Source organism: Otolemur garnettii, unplaced genomic scaffold (assembly GCF_000181295.1).
Source record: "Otolemur garnettii isolate 467f Iridium unplaced genomic scaffold, OtoGar3 scaffold00128, whole genome shotgun sequence".
Classification (NCBI taxonomy): Eukaryota; Metazoa; Chordata; class Mammalia; order Primates; family Galagidae; genus Otolemur; species Otolemur garnettii.
In genome coordinates this window covers 3064940-3087683 of record NW_003852523.1, presented here as the reverse complement: position 1 = coordinate 3087683, position 22744 = coordinate 3064940, and the positions used below count along the sequence as shown (strand labels likewise).

General features: G+C 41.1%; 1 protein-coding gene across 2 annotated transcripts in view; it reads left to right on the top strand.

Annotated features, from left to right (window-relative positions):
• The window catches only part of HSF2BP (heat shock transcription factor 2 binding protein), a 152878-nt gene extending 133530 nt beyond the window's left edge, over positions 1-19348 (top strand). The window contains exon 8 of one of the 2 annotated variants that reach the window (XM_003798077.1): positions 18571-19348. In XM_003798077.1, coding sequence (XP_003798125.1) covers positions 18571-18779 — 209 coding nt within the window. In that variant the 3' untranslated portion in view covers positions 18780-19348. The remainder of the gene's footprint in view (positions 1-18570) is intronic. The other variant, XM_003798078.1, reaches the window with a different exon arrangement.
• The last annotated feature ends 3396 nt before the right edge of the window (positions 19349-22744 follow it).

The following is a 22744-nucleotide window of genomic DNA, read 5'->3' as shown; positions in this document are numbered from 1 at the left end:
CCCTCAGTATATGGGGCTGGCGCCCTACTCACTGAGCCACAAGCGCTGCCTGGCTCTGTTAATTTTTTTTTCAGTTTGCTTTCTGTCTGTCATTCAGACTGGGTAATTTCTTTTTTTCCCCCTTTTATTATTATTGTTATTATTATTTTTGAGACAGTCTCACTCTTGCTCAGGCTGGTCTCAAACTCCTGAGCTCAGGCAGTTCACTTGCCTCGGCCTCCCAGAGTGCTATGATTACAGGCATGAGCCACTGCACCTAGAGTTCTTTTATTATTTTTAATCGACATGTAATAATTGCACATATTTATGGAGCACGGTATGATGTTTTGATACATATATAATATGTAATCATCAAATTAAGATAATTAACTTGTCCATCATCTCAAATATTTATTATTTCTCTGTTCTGGGAATATTCAAAATCTCTTCTGGCTATTTAACAATATAAATAAATTGTAAATTATTATCATCACCTTGTAGTGCTGTAGAATATTAGAGCTTACTCTTCCCATCTAGGTGTGCTTCTGTGTCCTTTAACCAACCTTTGGCCAATCCTCTCCTTCTTCCTCCCCTTCTCTGGTGCTGGCAACCACTATTCTATTTCCTACTAATACGAGCTCAACTTTTTTAGCTTATACTTATGAATGAGAACATACAGTATGTATCTTTCCGACTCTGGCCTCTGTCACTTAATGAATGTCCTTCAGGTTCATCCACATTGCTGCAAATGATGGAGTTTTGTTCTTATTTATAGCTAATTAGTATTCCATTATGTATATATACTACATTATCTTTCATTCATTCATCTGTTGATGGACACTTAATATCTTGCTGTTGTGAATAATGCTCCAGTTAACATGAGAATTCATATATCTCTCTGAAATACGGACCTCATTTCCTTCGGGTACATATCCACTAGTGTGCTGGATCATATGGGAGTTCTATTTTTAGTTTTTTGAGGAACTTTCATATTGTTTTCCACAGTGGCTGTATTAATTTATATTCCCACCAATAGGGTGTGTAATAGTTCCTCTTTTTCTACATCATAGCCAGCACTTGTTATTTTGTGTCTTTTTGGTAGTAGCCATTCTGACTGGGGTGAAATGATACCTCATGGTGGCTTTGAATTACATTAACTTCCATAATTAGTGGTACTAAGCATTTTTTCATATACTCAAGGCCATTTATATGTCTTTTTGAGAGATGTCTGTTTAGCTCATTCACCCATTTCTAATTGGCTTATTTATTTATTGGCTGTTGAGTTGAGTTCCTTGTATATTCTGGATATTAATTCCCTATTGGATCAATAGTTTGCAAATATTTTTTCCCATTTATCAGGTTGTTTCTTTACTCTTGTTTCCTTTGCTGTGCAGGTGCTATTTAGTTTAATATAATCCCTTTGCCTACTTTTGCTTTTGTTGCCAGAGCTTTATTATTATTTTAGAGACAGAGTCTCACTATGTCACCCTGGGTAGAGTGCTGTGGTGTCACAGTTCACAGCAACCTCAGTCTCCCAAGTAGCGAGGACTACAGGCACCTGCCATAATGCCCAGCTTTTTTATTATAGTTGTTGTCGTTTAGCAGGCCCGGGCTGGATTCAAACCCGCCAGCCCCAGTGTATGTGGCTGGCACCCTAACCACTGAGCTACAAGCACTAAGCCTGTTGCCAGAACTTTTTTGAGGTCTTCTTATAAAATCTTTGCCCAGACCCATGTCCTGAAGCATTTCTCCTCTTGTAGCAGTTTCTTATAGTAGTTTCATAGTTTTAGGTCTTACATTTAAATCTTTATACGTTTTGATTTGGTTTTTGTATATGGTGAGAGATTAGGGTCTAGTTTAATTTTTCTCCTTATGGATATCTAACCCCTAACCCTGGTATTGTTTTCTTTATCTCTATAAATAATTATTTTTAGTTGTTTGGGATTCATTGAGGGTACAAAAATTAGGTTACACTGATTGCATTTGTTAAAGTCCCCCTTACAATTGTGTCCTGCCCCCAAGAGGTGTGCCATACATTGTGACCCACCATCTCCCTCCCCTCTCCTTTATACCCCTACCCCACCCCTTGTTTTAGCTCATCTGTTGCCATCATATTAGAATTGAGTACATAGGATTCTTGCTTCTCTATTCTTGTAATGCTTTACTAAGAAGAATGTGTTCCACCTTCATCCAGGTTAATACAAAAGATGTAAAGTCTCCATCTTTTTTAATGGCTGCATAGTACTCTATGGTATACACATACCACAGCTTGTTAATCCATTCCTGGGTTGATGGGCATTTAGGTTATTTCCACATTTTGTTGATTGTAATAGAGCTGTGATAAGCAGTCTAGTGCAAGTGTCCTTATAATAAAAGGATTTTTTTTCCCTCTGGGTAGATGCCTAGTAATGGGATTGCAGGATCAAATGGGAGGTCTAGCTTCAGTTCTTTGAGGATTCTCCATACTTCCTTCCAAAAAGATTGTATTAGTTAGTTTGCAGTCCTACCAGCAGTGTAAAAGGTTCCCTTCTCTCCACATCCATGCCAGCACCTGCAGCTTTGAGACTTGGTGATGTGGTCCATTGGGGTTAGGTGATATCTCAAGGTGGCTTTGATGTGTATTTCTCTGGTTATTAGGGACAATGAGCATTTTTTCATATGTATGTTAGCCATTCATTTGTATTCTATAGAGAAGGTTCTACTCATATCTCTTACCCAGTGATATATGGGATTGTTGGGTCTTTTTTTGTTGATAAGTTTGAGTTCTCTGTAGATTCTAGTTATTAAGTTTTTGTCAGATTCATAATACGCAAATATCTTTTCCCATTCTGAAGGATGTCTATTTGCTTTGGTTGTTGTTTCCTTAGCTATAAGGAAGCTTTTCAGTTGAATTAAGTCCCATTTGTTAATTTTTGTTGTTATTGTAATTGTCACGGAAGTCTTCTTCATAAAATTTTTCCACAGGCTGATAACTTCAAGTGTTTTCCCCACCCTTTCTTTGAGGATTTTTATTGTTTCATGCTTTAGATTTCAGTCTTTTATCCATCTTGAGTCAATTTTTGTAGGTGGTGGGAGGTGCAGGTCCAGTTTCACTCTTTTACATGTAGTTATCCAGTTCTCCCAGCACCATTGATTAAATAGGGATTCTTTTCCCCAGTGTATGTTCTTGTTTGGTTTATCAAAGACCAGGTGGTTGTAAGAGCTTAGTTTTGTCTCATGGTTTTCTATTTGGTTCCAAATGTCATTGTGTCTATTTTTGTCTTAATACTATGCTGTTTTGATCATTATGGCCTTGTAGGATAGCTGAAAGTCTAATCTGGTAGGGTTATACTTCCGGCTGTGTTTTTATTTTAAGAATTGCCTTGGCTATATCTGGGGTATCTTCTGGTTTCCATACAAATGAAGAATTACTTTTTCCAAATCTTGAAAGTATGACGATGGTATTTTAATAGGGATTGTATTGAATTCTGTAGATTACATTGAGAAGTATAGACATTTTGACAATGTTGATTCTTCCAGCTATGAGCATGGTATGTTCTATTTGTTAATACCTTCTGCTACTTCTTTCTTGGGGTTTCATAATTTTCTTTATAGAAGTCCTTTACCTCATTTTTTAGGTATATTCCTGGGTATTTCATGTTTTTGAAGCTACCATGAAGGGAATTATGTCCTTGATTAGCTTCTCATCTTGGTTGTTATTGGCTCCTGATTAGTGGACATTGATTTTATATCCTGAGACATTGCTGTATTTTTTGATCACTTCCAGGAATCTTGTTGAGTTCTCTAAGTATAAGATCATATCATGGGCAAAGAGTGAGAGTTTGACCTCCTTGGCCCCATTTATTTCTTTGTCTTGCCTGATTGCATTGGCTAGAACTTCCAGCATTATGTTGAATAGTAGTGGTGATAGAGGACATCCTTGTCTGTCCAGTTCTGAGTGGAAAGCTCTCAGTTTTACTTCATCCAGTATAATATTAGCTGTGGGTTTGTTGTAGGTAGCTTTGATCAGATTAAGAAATGTGCCACCTATGCCTAGATCCTTAAGTGTTCTTGTTAGAAAAGGATGCTGAATTTTATCAAATGCTTTTTTGCATCTATTGGGAGGATCATATGGTCTTTGTTTTTGCTTCTGTTGATATGGTGAATTATGTTTATGGACTTGTGTATATTAAACTAGCCTTGGATCCCTGGGATGAAACCTACTTGATCTTGATGAATGATTTTTTTAATGTGTAGCTGTAATATATTGGCTAGGATTTTATTGAGAATTTTTGCATCTATATTCATTAGTGAAATTGGGCTGAAATCCTTTTTAGTTGGGTCTTTTCTTGGTTTTGGTATCAGGGTGACGTTTGCTTTGTAGAATGTGTTGGGGAAGATTCCTTCCTACTCAACTTTTTGGAACAATTTCTGCAGTATGGGAATAAGCTCTTCTTTGAAGGTTTGATAGAATTCTGGTATGAAGCCATCTGGACCAGGGCATTATTTTGTTGGGAGATTTTTTTTATTGTTTCTTTGATCTCAATTCTTGAAATCAATCTGTTTAAGAGATCTTTTTCTTCTTGGTTAAATCTAAGGAGAGAGTGTGATTCCAGATACTGATCCATTTCCTCCATGTTGTGAAATTTCTGGGCATAGAATTTCTTAGAATATTCAGAGATGATCTCATGCATCTCTGTGGCATCTGTTATTATTTCCCCTTTATTGTTTCTGATTGAGGTTATTAGAGATTTTACTTTTCTGTTTCTAGTTAATCTAGCCAAAGCTTTATTGATTTTATTTTATTTCATTTTATTTGGCAGTTTTTGTCAGGACTTGATTTGAACCCACCACCTCTGGCATGTGGGGCAGGTGCCCTACTCCTTTGAGCCACAGGCACTGCCCTGATTGTATTTTTGTTTTTTTTAAAAACCAACTTTTTCTTTGGTTAATTTTCTGAATGATTCTTTTTTTTCAATATCATTCATCTCTGATTTAATTTTGGTGGTTTTTTTCTGCTGGGTTTGGGATTAGATTGTTCTTTTTATAATTTCATAAGATGGTTCATGAATTTGTCCATGTACTCTCTTTTTGTTTTTCGAATATAGGCATCTAATGTGATAAATTTCCCCCTTAAGACTCCTTTTTCTGTATCCCACAGGTTTTGATAACTTGTGTCTTCATTGTTGTTATGTTTGAGGAATTTAACAATTTCCACTTTTATCTCTTCCTGAACCCAACTATCATTCAGCATAAAGTTGTTTAATTTCCAGGTCTTTGTGTTAGGATGAATGTTTTTGTTGGAGTTGAGTTCCACCTTTATTGCCTTGTGGTCTTGAAAAGATACAAGGTATAATTTTTACTCTTTTAATTTCTCTGAGGTTTGATTTGTATACTAAGACACAGTCTTTTTTGGAGTATATACCATGGGCTGATGAGAAAAATGTATATTCTGTAGCTTTGGGATGTTGTGTTCTGCACATGTCTATTAATCTCATTTGTTCTAGGGTCATGTTTAACTCATTTGTATCTTCTTTTAATTTTCTGTTTAGAGGATCTGTCTAGTTCTGTTAGAGGGGTGTTAAAGGCCCTGGCTAGGCCATTATGGTGTTATGGGATATCATAATGCTCAGACCCATCAAGGTCTGTTTCATAAATCTGGGAGTATTTAAGTTGTGTGCCTAAGTGTTTAAGATTGGAATGTTTTCTTGTTGTATTGTTCCTTTGACCGGTATAAAGCATCCATCTTTGTTTTTTTTTAACTTTAGTTGCTTTAAATACACTTGTATCTGAGAATAAGATTGCAACCCCTCCTTTCTTCTGATTTCCATTTGCTTGAAATACTGTTTTCCACCCCTTAACCCTGAGTCTTGATTTGTCCTTCAAGGCTAGGTGTGTCTCCAGCAGACAGCATATGGATGGCTTATGCTTTTTTATCCAGTCAGCCAGCCTGCGCCTGTTCATTGGTGAATTCAGTCCATTGACATTTATTGAGAGACTTGATAATTGAGGTGGAGTTCTAGTCATCTTATTTTGTGAAAGTTTGTTGTGTAGTTTTATTCTTTGCACCATTGTGGAAGCTAAGTTTTGACCTTTAGCTTCTCAGTGTTTGCTGGTAGTCCATTGTGATAGTCAGTGTTGAGAATAGATCTAAGTATTTCTTGTAGAGCTGGTCTTGTTGTGGCGAATTTCCTCAGTGTTTGTATATCCGTAAAAGATTTGATTTCTACATCAATTTTGAGGCGTAGTTTAGCAGGATACAGAATTCTGGGTGGAAAATTGCTATGTTTAGGAATGTTGAAGGTGGATGACCATGCTCTTTTGGCTTGGAAAATTTCAGTTGAAAAGTCTGCTGTCATCCTCATGGCTCTGCCTCAGTAGGTTAGTTGGCTCTTACTCCTGGCTGCTTGCAGAATTTTTTCCTTCGTCTTGTGACTTTGGACAGCTTCATTACAGTGTATCGTGGAGAAGCTCTGTTTGAGTTGAGATGACTCAAGGTTCAATATCCATCTGAAAGGAGTGTGTCAGGGTCTTTATTAAAACTTGGGAAGTTTTCATGTATGATAGCCTCCAGTAGGGCTTCCATTTCTTTGCCTTCAGGAATCCCTATTATTTGTATGTTTGACTGCTTTGTGGAGTCTTGTAGTTCTTTAAGTGCTTGTTCTGTTTTCTGTCTCTTTTTTTCTACCTCTTTATCTATCTGGGAAAACTTTAACCACTTGCTCTGAGGTTCTTTCTTCTCCATGGTCTAACCTATTTTAGATACTTCCTACTGCATCTTTACATTCTCTGATTGTCTCCTTCATTTCCTTAAGCTCTGCCGTATCCTTTCTGTATTCGATGTATCTCTCATCCAACTTTTGGTTCTGTCCTTCCATTTTCTTGTCCATTTCTTTTGTTGTTTTTATCATCCATATTTTAAATTCCCTTTCTGTCAAATCCATTAATTCTTTACAAGTGGAGTCTTCTGTAGTAGCTGCCTAATGATCCCTTGGGGGAAGGTCCTTCATTTGGCTTTTTATGTTGCCTGAATTTTTCTTTTGGTTCTTCCTCATGTGTTCTTTCTTCTTCTTCACCTCCTTATCCTCCTTTTTCCTTCTCACTGCCTCCTTTGTTTCAAACAGAAGTCCTTGTTGGTGATAGTGTGTTGCAATATGTTTTCAGGACACCTGGTGGTGCTGTGAGGTTTTTTTTGGAAACAGGAGAACTCAGCCAACAATCTCTATGGTCCTTATTCCAAACTTAGTTGTCTGCAGTGATGACTTGATTGTTTCCTCAGCATTCATACCCTGCTGGGTTGAGATCTTAAAGCTCACAAGAATCCTTCAGGGGCCAGTCTCACAGTGCCCTCTGACTCCAATTCTCATGGGGTGCAGGAGTCCCTCAGTCTTTCCTAAGAGTGGTATTCTGATCCCATAGGCAGAATTAAGATGGCTGTGCTTTAGGACTCTGCTAAGACCGTCTCATGACCTTCCCACAATGAAACCCTCTCATTGTGGTTGCCTCGCCAGCTACCAAACCAATGGCAAATCCACTTCAGCTGGCTTTAAAATATGGTTGCTGTATACTGTTTGAGTCCACCCACTCTTCCAAGCTTTCCACTTAATGTATAGCTTTCTCCAATGACTAAAAACTCTGGAAAGGCTTCCTCCCATCCTGGACCTCCATGGGAGGCCAGCTGATCCCACCTGGTTACAATCACTTGCCTAATTCATCAGATTTCCACCCCTCTGGATCATATGCTGTATCTAGCTCATCACCTCCTCCTTGTGCTCCCTGAACTACGACTTTGGGTAAGGTCCCCATGCCAGGTATGGTTGGGTTCTCTCTTTTTCCCTAGTTTTTCTAGGAGAACTCAGCTGAATGATCCTTCTAATCCACCATCTTGCTTCACCTCCAGATATCTAGTTTTCTTAGCACCGTTTATTGAAGAGATTTTTTTTCTTCTCCAATTAATGTTCTTGGCACCTTTGCTGAAAATCAGTTAGCTGTAAATAGCTGGATTTATTTGCTTCTCTTTTCTGTTCCATTGCTCTTTGTGTTTGTTTTTATGCCTGTGCAGTGCTGTTTTGGTTGCTATGGCTTTGTAGTATAATTTTAAGTTAGGTAGTGGGATGGCCTTTAGCTTTGTTCTTTTTGTTCAGGAATGCTTTGGTCATTTGGGATCTTTTGTGGTTTCATGTGAATTTTAGGGTTGTTTGTGTGAAGACTGTCATTGGTATTTTGTTAGGGATTGTGTTGAATCTGTACATCACTTTAGTAATAAGTATGGTTATTTTTACAGTATTCTAATCCGTGAACATGGGATGTCTTTCATTTTTTCTGTGTTATTTTCAATTCCTTTTATCAGTGTTTTATAATTTCCTTATACAGGTCTTTTACTTCATTGGTTACATTTTTTCCTAGGCATTTATTTTTATTTATTTATTTTTTCTGTTGCTGTTGTAAATGAGGTTGCCTTATTGATATATTTTTCTGCTAGTGCATCCTTAGCGTGTAGAAATGCTACTAATTTTGTGTGTTTTTGTATCCTGTAACTTTACTGAATTCGTTTATCAGTTCTAACAATTTTCTGGCAGGGCCTTTGGGTTTTCTGTACATATTTTGTGTCACCTGTAAACAGAGATAATTTGGCTTATTTTTTTTTAAATTTTGATGGTCTTTATTTATATTTTCTAACTGCTCTTGAGTACTCCCAATACTATGTTGAATAAAAATGGTGAAAGTGAGTGTCCTTGTATTGTTCTAGATGTTAGAGGGAAAGCTTTCACCATTTCCCTGTTGAGTATGATGTTGCTGTGAGTTTGTCGTATATAGTCTCTAATTTGTTGAGGTACATTTCTTCTGTATTTTAACTTGGTGAGAGTTTTTAATCATGCTTTTCTGATGCTTTTTTGTGTGTATATTGAGATGATCATGTAGTTTTTGTCCTTCATTTGATAGGCTGTATTGTGTTTATTGATTTGTGTATGGTGAACCATTCTTTGCATCTGTGGAATAAATCTTTCTTGATCACAGTGAATGATCTTTTTATTGTGCTGCTAGATTCAGTTTGCTAGTATTTTTGTTGAGAATTTTTATATCTGTGTTCATCAGGGATGTTGATCTATAGTTTTCATTTTTTGTTGTGTTTTTTTCTGGTTTTGGTTTCAGGGTAATGCTGATCTCATAGAATGAATTTGGAAGAAGTTCCTCAAGTTTTCTGAAATAGTTTGAGAAGAATTGGTAGTAGTCTTTCAAATGTTTAGTAGAATTTCCTAGTGAAGCCATAGGTTCACTATGGCTTTTCTTTCAATTACAGATTCAGTCTTATTACTGGTAAGTGACCTGTTCAGATTTCTGTTTCTTCTTAGTTCAGTCTTGGTAGGTTGTTTGCATGCAGGAAGTTATCTATTTCTACTAGGTTTTCTAATTTGTTGGCATATAGTTGTTCATAATAGTATTTCATGATAGTTTGTATTTCTCTAATATCAGTTATTATGTATCCTTTTTCATTTCTGATTTTATTTATTTGAGTCTTTTCTTTCTTTTTCTATAGCCACTCATACCGATTTTTTGTTTCCTTTATCACAGAATATTTTTATTTTTTTTTTTGCATCCCTTCAATTTACAGGTAAAGTGAGTTTCTTTTAGGTAGCATGTTGTGGGTCATTTTTTTGTGACTAGTCTTTCTCTCTCTCTTTTTTTTTGTAGAGACAGAGTCTCACTTTATCTCCATGATAAAGAGCTGGAGTGTCATAGCTCACAGCAACCTCCAACTCCTAGGCTTAGGTGATTCTCTTGCCTCAGCCTCCTGAGTAGCTGGGACTACAGGTGCCTGCCACAATACCTAGCTATTTTTTTCTTGCTGTTTGGCTGGGGCCAGGTTTGAACCAGCCACCCATGGTATATGGGGCCGGTGCCCTACCCACTGAGCCATAGGTGCCGCCCTGTCTGTCTGTCTTAAGTAAATAATTTATTTTGTTTACATTCAAGGTTAATATTGATAAGTTAGGACTTAGGACTTAACTCCTGTCATTTTGCTAATTGTTTTCTGGTTGTTCTGTATATTTGTTGAGGTTGGTGGCTTTCTGTAGTGATAAGGTTTGATTCTTTACCTGTCTCTTTTGTGCATCTAATACCAGAGTTTTATACTTTTGTGTGTTTTTATAATAGTTTTGTATTCTTTTTGCTTCCCTTAAGCATTTCTTGTGATGTGGTCTAGTAATGAATTTCTGCAAGTTTTTGCTTGTCTGAGAGGACTTTTATTTTTCCATCTCTGAAGGATAGCTTTGCTGCATGGATATAGTGTTTTTGGTTGGCAATTTTGTTTCTTCCAACAGTTTGAATACAATATTCCATTCTCTACTGGCCCTTAAGGTTTCTGTGGAGAAATCTGCTATTAATCTAATAGAAATTCTCTTATATGTGACTTGGTGCTTATCTCTTGCTGGTTTTAGAAGTCTTCCTTTTTTTTTTTTTTTTGAGACAGAGCCTCAAGCTATCCCCCTGGGTAGAGCGCTGTGGCATCACAGCTCACAGCAACCTCCAACTCCTGGGCTCAAGTGAGTCTCCTGCCTCTGCCTCCCAAGTAGCTGGGACCACAGGTGCCTGCCACAATGTCTGGCTATTTTTTGGTTGCAACTGTCATCGTTGTTTGGTGGGCCTGGACTGGATTTGAACCTGCCACCTTAGGTGTATGTGGCTGATGCCTTAGCCACTTGAGCCACAGGCGCCGAGCCAGAAGTCTTCCATTTTTTGTGTTTGACTTTTGAAAATATGACTATAGTATGTCTTGGGAAGGATCTTTTTGGGTTGAGTCTGTTTGGAGATCTTTAAGCTCATTGGATGCTAAGGATGTGATTTTGATGTTTATATTTTTCTCCAGACATAGGAGGTTTTCAGCTATTATTTAATTTACTAATGTTTCTTTTCTCTTTCTTAATTTCTATTATTGAAATTTGTTTGGTGGCACATAAGTCTTGTAGACTTTCTTCATCTTTTTCATTCTTACTCCCCCCCACCTTCTGACTGGGGAAAAATTTCAAATGACCTGCCTACATGTTCAGAGATTCTTTCTTCTGTTTGATTGAGTCTGCTATTGAAGCTCTCTATTTTATTTTTTATTTCATTCATTGAAATGAATTCTCTTTATTGAATTTCTCATTCAGGTCATGAATTATTTTTCTGATTTCATTGAGTATTTTCTTCTTTCTTTTCTTTCTTTTCTTTTCCTTTCCTTTTCCTTTTCCTTTTTCTTTTTCTTTCTCTTTTCCTTTCCTTTTTCTTTTTCTTTCTCTTTCTCTTTTTCTTTTTCTTTTTCTTTTTCTTTTTCTTTTTCTTTTTCTTTTTCTTTCGTCTCAGTATGTTGCCCTTGGCAGAGTGCTGAAGCATCATAGAAACTCTTGGGCTTCAGTGATTCTCTTGCCTCAGCCTCCCAAGTAGCTGGGACTACAGGCGCTCACCACAATGCCTGACTATTTTTTGGTTGCAGTTGTCATTGTTGTTTAGCAGGCCCCGGCCCTTGTGGCTGGGACCCTATTCACTATTCACTTTTCAGAGCTACAGGCACCGAGCCCTCATTGAGTATTTTCTTATATCCTATTGAGTTTCTTTAAGATCGTTATTTGGAATTCCTTTTTTGTCAGTTTGTTGAGTTTGTGGGGATCTCATACTAGAATATTATGTTCCTTTTTTGGTATTATAGTTCCTTATTTTTTCATGATGCTTGAGTCCCTGCATTGATGTCTCTGTGTGTGTGTTAATAATTATTAACTTACTAATAAACTAGTAAAAGTTTATTATATAAAAAATTTTTATATATAAAAAGTTAAGTTTTTCTTAACTTTCTAGAATGACTTTTTTTACCAGCCTGAGCAAGCACAAGACCCCATCTCTACTTAAAAAATAAATAAATAAATAAAACTAGCTGGGCATAGTGGTGGTATCTGTAGGCCCAGCTACTTGGGAGGGTGAGGCAAGAGGATCACTTAAGCCCAGGAGTCTGAGGTTGCTGTGAGCTATGATGCAGCATCACTCTAGTAGGGCAACAGAGTGAAACTGTCTCAAAAAAAATTTTGTATTTCTTTGGAAGAGACTTTCACCTGCACTTGGGTTCTAGTGTGCCTGTTGGGAAGTGTGGTGACTCTGTTTCCAGGTAGGTACACAGATAATACTGTCTCTGTGCAGCTTCTTCAGCTGCGTTCCACAGCAGCAATAACTATAAGCACCTTGGTGGCCTTTTCTGCAAATGCTTGTGGCAGTGGTGCTGATAGTGTACATTGTTAATATCCTTGGTGTTAGGGGCTATTGGGATCCACATAGTCTCATTTTCCACACAACAGGAAGATTTAGCCAAGGGGATCCCTATTGATGTCAGGCCTGACAGCCTATAAGTAGCTCCCATGACACGGGGTTCCAGGTACAGTTGCTCAGAGCAGCTATGGGGCCAGGGTCCTAGGCTCAGGGCCTTGCAAACTTACTGTGGCACCCGGGCCTTTGGGTTTAGGTTTACTCTCTGTACAGAGGTGCAAGTAGATTGCCCACAGAGCAGCGCTCTGTTGACTCTGAGGCACCCCCTAGCACAGGGGTCCTCCAACTTTTTAAACAGGGGGCCAGTTCACTGTCCCTCAGACCGTTGGAGGGCTGGACTGTGGGCCCAGGACAAGTCGGCTGCTAAGCAAGGTAGGTAGTGGTGGCAAAAACACCCGGTGGGCCAGATAAATGTCCTAGGTGGGCTGTAGTTTGAGGACACCTGCAGCAGCTTGGGCCGAGGGGTCTGGGTTATAGCTGTAATTCTACTAGAAGGAAGGGCACAGAACTGGTCAAATCCCAGGTGCTCTAGGGCTTTGGGCCCAAGGAGCAGGTTACAGTTGCCTAGTGGGAACTTGAGCTAATAGGGCTCAGTAGTAACTCAAGTCCCAGGGGATGAAGCCCTGAGCAGAAGTGATTGTAGACTCGGGATGGTGGCACTGAGCAGTACCCCAGACTTCGTGAGGCCAGACATATTAGCAACAGGTACCCATGAATGACTGAGAATAGCTGTTGTTTGGGTCCTAAGGGGCAGAGATGGCACAGCTGTGACTCCGCTCCCCAGGGAAGGGAAGGGTCTTAGCACCTCAACCTCTAGGGTGCTAGCCCAGCTCCAGGGAAGCAGGGTACTGGAGGCACTAGAGCTATTTGAGCTGTAGGGTGGGGTGGGTCAGCATGGCCACTGCTGTTTCCCTGGATGGCAGGTACTGTGTCAGCTCAACCCTAGGATGCTCAGTTGCTCAGCTCGGCCAGGGCATCAATTCCCCAGAGGGTAAGGTGCTGCTGCAGCTCAGGCCTGGGGTGTGTGATTGTTCTGGGAAGAACAAGCATTGTTTCCCTGGAATGAAGAGTGCTCCTTCAGCTTAGGTACTGGGGTGTGTGGTCAAGAGTGGCCAAGGCACTGTTCCCTAGGATGCTAGGGAGCTATGACACAGTCAGCAGCTTTAGCCTATAGTCCCACATGTGCTGTCACTCCGCTGACTGTGATTTCTCCTGATGATGTTGCTGTGAGGTTACTCCTGGTGGGCTGTACCCTTGGCTGTGTTTGTCCTACAACTGTTTTATTTTACCCTTTGGTGGGTGGAGTGGTGTCATAGCTATTTCTTCATCTTGTGTAGTTATTTTGTTTGTTCTGAAATTTCCTTATTTATGGATCACTTTTCTCACATCAGCCTTAGCCACATAAAATATAGTCTTTTTGTTCATTTAACAATTATGTACCGAGCCTTTACTCCAAGTCTTGGGGACACAGTGGTAGGCAGTGCAGCTCAAGTCCCTGTTTTCATGAAGCATTAGCCTAGTGGAGAGGGAGGAAGTGGTTATGAGAGAATCAGAAGAGATGAGTAGGAGAGGGAGAGAGGGAGTCGATGGTGACTGATGGCCTCTCTGGGGAGACAAGATTCAAGGTGAAATTTGATTCTTCCTTGTTTTCCATTAGAAAAAGAGGCTGAATTGTGTTTCCCCACAACATTCATATGTGGAAGTCCTAATCCTCAAGTCTCTTATAATTGGCTGTATTTGGAGATAGGGTCCTCTAAAGAAGAAATTAAGATTTCAGAATCTGTCCTTTCTGCATCTGTTTCAGATAGTTGTTTTGTCTCTTCAAACTGTGCTTTCTCTTTCCTTTTGCACACTTTATAATTTCTGATTGAAAGCTAGGCGTCGTTTGTCAGTTAACAGGAACCAAAGCAAACAGGCCTTTACTGTGAGGTTTCGTATTAGTTAGAAGTTGGGCTGTGTCTAATGCAGGTGTAAGAGACTTTGTATTCCTCTAGTGCCCTTGTTTATTCTGCCCTGGGTTTTCCTGAGAATACCTCCTCAGAGCCTGTAGCTCTTTCATCTGTAATCCCTTAGTTTTAATAATCCCTATTGTGTGTTATTGCATATTGTAATCAAAATCTCTGTTAGTATGATGTAAGGTGCGTGGGGAAGGGAAGTGTTTATCATCTTAAGATTAAATCTTAGTCTTTTAGTGGGCCTGTGTCCCTGGGCTATGACCCTCACAGACCATTCTCAGACCTCTTCCCTTCTTTATCAGGGTGAAAGATGACAGAAGGGCCTAGGACGGGGAAAGTACCTTTCCCTTTAGGTGGGATAAGGCTGTGATAGCCTTTTCCCCTGGAGAAGAGCCTTTGTAACGGAGTGCACCCTGTGTGTGCTTCGTGATGGTCACTCTTCCTTCCCCTGCTACAGCCAGGAGGGTACCTTTCTTGGCTCTTCACTGTGAGAACCTGGTGGGGTTCCTAGAGGCACAGTGCACAAAATGTGGGGTCTACCTAAGACTGTGATCTCCCAAGAGTGATTTGCTTTCATAGGCACATGGCTTCCAGCAGTTTGTCAGAGTGGTCATTTAAATGTTGTTGTCAGTCAGGGCTTTTCCTCTAGGGAAGCAGGTCTTGCTGTGGCTCTCTCGGTTTCAGCATAGCAGGTTACCCTGTGACCTCCATTCCCTGATAGGTCCAAGAGAAGTCACTGACTTTCAGTTTCTTTAGCTTTTCTGTTGTTAAGGATGGGAGTGATAATTTCTAACCTCTTTGCATGTTGGAGCTAAAACTACTAAGCTGAATTTGAAAGGAACAGGTCATATATGTGTGTGTTATGGGCAGAGTGGACATTGGGGAAATGGACTTTGGCATGTTCCAGAAGTGAAGAGCAAGCCAGTGCTCCTCGTGCATGGTGGGGATGGGTGACTGACATGCAGGGAACACAGGGAAGCAGAAGGGCTAGATCGGGGGGGTGGGGGGCTACCTCGGCCAGACTGGAGATGTGAAGTTTGTGCTAAACATGGTAAGGGCCTGCTGGAGAGCAGGGCAGGGCACATTCTGATTCCCTTTATGCTTCACTCTGGCGGCAGTGTGGCAGATGGCGGGGTGGGAAGAGGTGGAGGGAGTGCTCAATGGGACACCTCTGGGAAGGCCAGTGTAGGTGAGGCAAGACAGCTTCACCTAGCATGGGAGTTGAAGGTTGAGGGTGTGTGTGGAGGCAGAGTGGTAGGACTTCTAATGGATATGAGAGGACCCTGTAACCATGGATGTCTTGGGTGAGTGTCCATGCAGTTCACCGAGATGGGAAGGTGAGGTTTGGGGGAGAGCGTGGAGCCCCAGTGGCTACTGTCTGCCTTGTAAAACCTGCAGTGGCAGTGGATCCCCATGGGCTGTCAAGATGGGCTTCTGTGGATGTGAAGTCTGGAATTCAGGGGAGACTAAAGTTGGGGAGATGGACTTGAGAATCGCTGGCAGATGCATGAGATGCGAAGCACCAGGGAGGATATGAAGTCCCCTCAGGGGAGTAGATAAAGAAGGGAGCCCAGAATGGAGCTCTGTGGGTGCTCTGACATCTAAAGGGAGGTGCCAGGAGGGGTTGGTGAGGAGGGATTATTGTGGAGGCTGAGAAAAGAAAGGAAAGCGTATCAGGGTGGAGGGAGTGCTCAGCTGTGGCCAGTGAGTGGAAGTAAAGTGAGATAAAGTGCTGAGTGCCAACATAAAGGTCATTGGTGACCTTCAGAAGGATTGTTTGGGGGTGGTTGAAATGTAAAGGAGGCAATGTGAAGTGAGTCAGGAGCAGCAACAGCTTCCTCCTCGGTGGTTTCTAGGAGGGGAAACAAAATCTGGGCAGCCCAGACACCAATTTGGAGTCAAGGATGATATCCTTGCCTTCTTTCCTTGTTCTTCAAAGTTTGTAATCGTGGGCTTGTATGTGTATACAAGTGTGGGCTTGCTGCTGGACCAGTGCATGTTGCTAAGTACCCAAGGAGTAAGACATATAACCCAGTATGTGGCTGATGTCATGCAGAATCCATCTGCAGCTTGGAAGTGGCCAGGGAGCAAGTATGCTTATTTTTGAAACACACTGGTATCATCACTGAAAGTTTGGTCAACAGGTAACGAGGAAAATCTGTTGCTCTCACCTTTATTTTTCCTACTTCCTATTGAAGTTTTCATTTCTCCTGTCATGCATTTAATGTCTAAGACTGCTGGTATTTGTTTGTTTTTAAGTCTTTTTTTAAAAATGGCATCCTGGCTTAGCGCCCATAGCACAGTGGTTACGGTGCGGCCAGCTAAATAACCATGACAACTACAACAAAAAACAGTCAGGCGTTGTGGCAGGCACCTGTAGTCCCAGCTACTTAGGAGGCTGAGGCAAGAGAATCACTTAAGCCCAAGAGTTTGAGGTTGCTGTGAGCTGTGATGCCACGGTACTCTACCAAGGGTAACATAATAAGACTTTGTCTAAAAAAAAAAAAAATAGCATCATCCTATTCTGCTTAATAGATGATAGAGCTACTTTTATCTCCTTGAGGACAATATTAATAATTTTTACAAACCTTTCTTCTCACTGCACAACCTCTTTCCTTTGTTCTCCCTTTGTTTCTGTTTAAAACGATGCCCACCTATCTTTTCTCAGGGGTCTGGTGATGCTTGGCTGTCTGTCATGTTTAGTGGTGGAATTTACAATGCTGATCGGAAGTGCTGGACATGTCTGTGGGGCTCATGAACTTGCCTGCACTTCAAGCTGGTGCAGTCACTTACTGGGATCCCATGGCCAGTATATTTGATATGTCCTCTTGGGTTACTCAGATTGTCCGGACAAGACTCATCTGTTCTCCTGTCCTGAGGGCAAAGGCCTATAAACTCTGGAGACAAAGTGAGGTAGAGGGAATGTCCCCAGACTTTGTAGGTATGTTTACTTAATCCTCACACTTTCTAGATAGGCCCTCCAGTGACTAATGCCCCAACTCCGGAGATTCTGTATACATTTTCAGGGGCTTTTAAGAAACTAACCTTTAGGCTCGTTGCCTATAGCACAGTGTTTACGGCAACAGCCACATGCACCAAGGCTGGTGGGTTCCAGCCTGGCCCGGTCCAGCTAAACAACAATGACAACTGCAACAAGAAAATAGCTAGGTGCCTGTGGTGGGTGCCTATAGCTACTTGGGAGGCTGAGGCAAGAGAATCGCTTAAGCCCAAGAGTTTGAGGTTGCTGTGAGCTGTGATGCCATGGCACTCTACCCAGGGTGACATAGTGAAACTCAGTCTCAAAAAAAAAGAAAAAAAGAGAAGAACCTTTAACAATGTGCAAACACTGTTGGCAGTGTTTTCTTGCAGTCTGTACAGAAACAGGTCATGAGCTGCATTTGACATCTGTGCCATAGTTATCCACCTTTGTAAAGGTGGGTAAGATGGTGATTGCACTTAGGAGTGGCCTACTTGTTCCACTAGACTGTCAGTGTGGGAGAGTGAGCTGGGTTTGGGTTTTGTTGTTGCTGTGGTTACCTTCTAGTCCAGCTGGTGACAGGTTGTTCTAATCCCGTGGTTCTCAACCTTCCTAATGCCACCATGTATTTTCATTGTTACAAAGGGGTTGCGAACCCCGGGTTGAGAACTGCTGTTCTAACCTTTCCTGCACTTAGGCTGAGGGCTGAGTTGCCAAAGTATCTTTGCCCTTGGCTTTTGGCCTTCCCTCTGTGCCTGTGCCTTAGCGTCTCTGTGTCGTAGGCAAATCTATACTAGAAAAAGTTTCCTGGCCCTCTCCCAAAGTAGTCTGTGGTCTGGGCTGGGATGGTTCTGCACCCTTCCCAGTGGACAGCAGTTTCCTTTTAGCCTTCCTTAGCCTTAGCCATCTCCCCTCTTGTTCTGTAGGAGTAATGCCTTTGGGCTGGGCATGGTGTTCTACCAGCTCCCACTGAAAGATCTTTCAGTCTACTGACTTCTAATGGGCTATTTTGAATGAATGTACTAAAAAAAAAGTATTGTTTTTTCCAGTTACAGCACACGGTCAAGAAGAAAATTTGTGGCATGTTTAAGGTTCCCGACAGAGAGATGGTAGATGTTGTAGAGAGTTGGCTTCAATCTGGCTAAGTGTTGTAGCTTTGGGTGGGGCTGTTTTTGGTAGTTGCTGTGGTGAAGCACGGCTGTCGGGTTCCATAACTCCTGGGGGTACTCACATAGAAGATAAATGGCGGGAGAATTGGAGCCTTTGACTCAGTGGCCCTGAGTAGATGCTACATCTTTCTGTGGTTTCTGAAAGATTTGCCGTGGTGGGAGTGAAGTAGACTACTACTGAAGGTTTTATTCTAATCAGAACGGCTGCCTCTTTCCCTAGACCCAGACGCGGAAGTGTGTCTTCATGTACTACGGCTTGTGCAATCTGTGGTTCTGGAACCAGAAATCTTCTCCAAGTCGGCTTCCGAGTTCCGGAGCTCCCTGCCCCTGCAGCGCATCCTGGCGATGTCCAAGAGCCGCAACCCTCACCTGCAGACTGCGGCCCAGGAGCTCCTGGAAGATCTTCATGCTCTAGAACGTAATGTGTAGGTGTGCTCAGCCACCGAGGAGTTTGGTGAAAATGCCAGTGTCCCTTCCCCTCCCCAGGCTCCTCATTTTGTATTCCAAAACCATCACTGTGTGCCATATGTTAGAGATGGCAAAATGTGATTGACTAGAGATGGACATAAATTTATATGTATCCCACATAACTTCCTCCTGGAAGTGAAAGTACTTGTGGGTGGTTTGTTAATCTTGCCAAAGGGGAGGCCGTATAAAAATTCCATCCTTCTGGAAAGGTCCAGGTATATACTACCAGGAAGAGGAAGAGAGCTTCCTTAGAGTAGCTCCTCACTGCTCGGCAGACTGTCCACGACCTGTAGGCTCACCTGTAAAAATGAGAGATTAATTAACCATCTACCCCATTGGCCAGAATTTTTCTGAGATATATTTAAAAAAAAAAACACATTCTTTCTCTAGTAATTATAATTAATCCCTCCAAAATGCAAGTTTACCCTCATCACCTTTTGATGAACCTGCTATTTCAGATGACATTGGGCATTTTAGTTCTATATTTTTGTGCCTCTTTTATTTTTGAATAAAGAAAATAAGAAGAGTTGATGTGTTACAGCTATTGCTTTTTGAAATATAAATGGGATATTAGAGAGCTTTTGTGTATTATAATGCATATACTTGGTTGACTGAGAAAAATTTCCCTTAGATTGTTCTGGACCCTTTGACCATAAAGTTAGAAGACCAGTTTTTCTTTACAACAAATACCGTGAAAACCAGCCTCATAGATGAGAACACTTAAAGTTGGTCGAGATTCTTTAAGTGAAGTTTCAGCTCCCTTTTTATATGTGTGTGTATCCCAGCTCCATGCCACGTGTTCATTTTCCCTGTGTACTGGTCATGCAGTCCAGCTTTTGTTCTGGGCCACCTGCATAGGGAAATACTCTATGTTTCTTCCAGGTGCCATGATGTTCGAGAGTGAGAGTTGCCACTTAAGGCACCCCTCAGAGTTGCAGTAGAGCAGGCATTCTCAAACTACGGCCCGCAGGCCACATGCAGCCTGCCTAGGACATTTATCCAGCCTGCCGGGTGTTTTTGCTGCCGCTGCCTATCCTGCTTGGCAGCCAACTCATCCCGGGGCCTGCAGTCTGGCCCTCCAGCGGTCTGAGGGACAGTGAACTGGCCCCCTGTTTAAAAAGTTTGAGGACCCCTGCAGTAGAGAATACTCTCTCCTTTTCCCAGGCCTGTCTCCTTCAGTGTGATGCTGTAGGGCTTGGGCTCTGGGCATCCTCTCCCAGGGCAGCCCGAAATCTAGGTAGAAGTTGTGTCTGTTGTGTATGGTAGTTTAGAATAACAATTTTTCTTTTAAGTGGATTTTTATAGGCAGTGTGCACTTTGTGGCTGAGGCTGAATGAGGAGTGTAGAGGAAGGCACAGTTGCTTAGATTTCACGAGCCAACATATTGTAGAACTCTAGCTCATCAGAGCCAAGGGAATGTTGCAAAAGGCAATTTAAAATTCATGAAGGCAGAAATCAGTCCATCTGTGCTGTGTAGTTCTGTAGGAACTGGTTATTGGTGAATAAAATTAAGAATGTTGTGTTTTCGTACTTAATCTATTGGGATATCATTGTCCTTTAATAAGGTGCTGAATGGGTGATGCGTTAGTGTGATTAGTGTGTGCTGCCTCTGAAACTGCAGGGTTTCTTTCTACCAGAGGTGGGGTTGCTGGTATACAAAACGACCAAACCTTGGCGACCCCTGTGTTGTGTGGTTAACCTAAGAAGTAGGTAGATGCGATTAAGAGGGATTATGTTTTTCTCCTGACTTTGCGCTAAGAATAGCAAGAATTCTTAGGAAAATTCCTGTAGGAAGAGATGTATGGCAAATACATGTTTGGAATGTAGCTCAAGGAAAAAGTACTTCAGGCCAGTTTTAAGAAGTGACCTGCCTCTAGTATTTCAGCTCTTCCTCTGAAGGTCAATAGGAAAATCATAAATTTCTATTTTTTTTATATCTTGTTATCTAAAAGGCGCTCAGTTAAAAAAAAAGTACATATAAAAGCATGAACTTTGCAGTGTTTGAGGTCTCTTGTGAATTTTTAAAATTAGAGACAAAAGCTGTGAGCTAATGCATAGATTATGAAATTTAATTTTGACAGAACCTGTTTTGTATTTACCAAGTTGAGGAACTCTTTTTCTCCTTAGCACTGTCAGTTTGTATGTAAAGATGTGGGGCTGGAGGGCCAGGAGGCACACTTCACCTCCTTCCTCTCCCCTTCTCCCAGGGGGACCAGAGCGGGTCTCTCGCCATCTGGCTGCTTGTTAACCATCTCATCTGCTTTCTCTCAAGTCTGGGAAGAGCAAGCCCTTGTTAAGATGCAGAATGGCAGGCTTCAAGGATGACTTCGGAGACCTGTGTCTCCCCGTGGCCTGACTTGGGATAGCGTTCTAGCTCCAGATACTTATGTAGCCTTGTGTTCTTCATTTATTCTCGAGGATCCTTATATTGATTAAAAGTGCCAAGCATAGGATCACAAGTCTGGAGCCTAGAGAAAATTAGACCAAGGCTGGAAGTCAGATAATGGTCAAGGAAGAATTTTATAAAAGTCATAAGTATGCCCATTACACTGATTCTGCTGAACCTGCCATTGGCTGTATTGCCATGACATTGTTAACAGTGGAAAAGGCTGATAAGTACTTTTGCAGACTTCCTTTCAAGATGCCCTGAAGTCGACGTTGCTCTATTTTCTTACATGATATAGATTCTCAAAGTGCCTCAGAAGGGCTTCTCTGACCAGTGTGGGGTCTCAGTGACAGACCCTGGGGTGGTGTAGGACTCAGTACAGGGTATAGCATCCTACAGGACAGCATGAGAGCTCAGAAGGTGGTGAGAACTCATCGAAAATTCTCTGGATGCTGTTTGAGTCCTGGCTCAGGTGGGGAGGGCAGGAGACAACTGGTACCCCTTTGTCTTCATGAACCATCTCTGGAAGTGTGCATTTAAATTCATTCCCAGGTGTAGAATAAGAAATTAGAATCCTTTGAATGTGTTAGTGCATGTTACAAAATGAAAGCTGATATTATTGTCTTAGCTGTATAATCTATTGTACTTATGGACTACATTCTGTTGATTCATTCATCTGTTGATGGCCACTTAGATTGTTTCCACTTTGTGGCTGTTGTGAATAGTGTTGCTATAAACATTGAGAATACAAGCATCTGTGTGAGTTTCTTTCATTTCTTTTGGGCGTATACCTAGAAGTGAAATTGCTGAATCAGGCAGTAGCTCTGTGTTTAACTGTATGAAGAACAGCCAGACTGTTTTCCAGAGCAGCCATACCACTGTGCACCCGACTGGCAGAGTGTGCACTCAGGCCTCCACTTTTTTACCACATGCTGGCCAGCACTTTTTATTGTCTGTTTTATTGATCGTAGCCATTGGTAAGGGATGCAAAGTGGGATTTCATTGTGGTTTTGATTTGCTTTCCCTAATGAATAATAACAGTAGGCATCTTTCATGTGTGTTTTTTTTTTTTTTTGCATTTGTGTATCTTTTTTGAATAGAGAACTATGTCTGTGCAAGACTGTTGCCCATTTTTGTATTGGGTTATTTGCTTTTTGTTGTTGAGTTGCAGGAGTTCTTGCTTTATTATGGATCTTAACACCTTTTTGGTTTACAGATACTAACTCTCATTCTGTGGGTTGTCTTTTCATTCTTTTAATAGTGTCCTTTGATGTGCAAGAATTTTTAATTTTGATCAAGTCTAGTTCATCCATTTTTTTTTCATTTCTTGCCTGTGCTTTTGGTGTCAGAGCCAAGAAATTGCTACCAAATCCATGGTCATGAAGGCTTTCTCTAGTGTTTTTTCCTAAGTTTTATAGTTTTATCTCTTTGGTTTAGATCTTTGATCTAGAAGTGGAATTGCTGAATCAGGCGGTCATGATGTAAAATAAGGGTCCAGTTTCAGTTTTTTTTTATGTGGATATCTAGTCTTCTCTGCCAT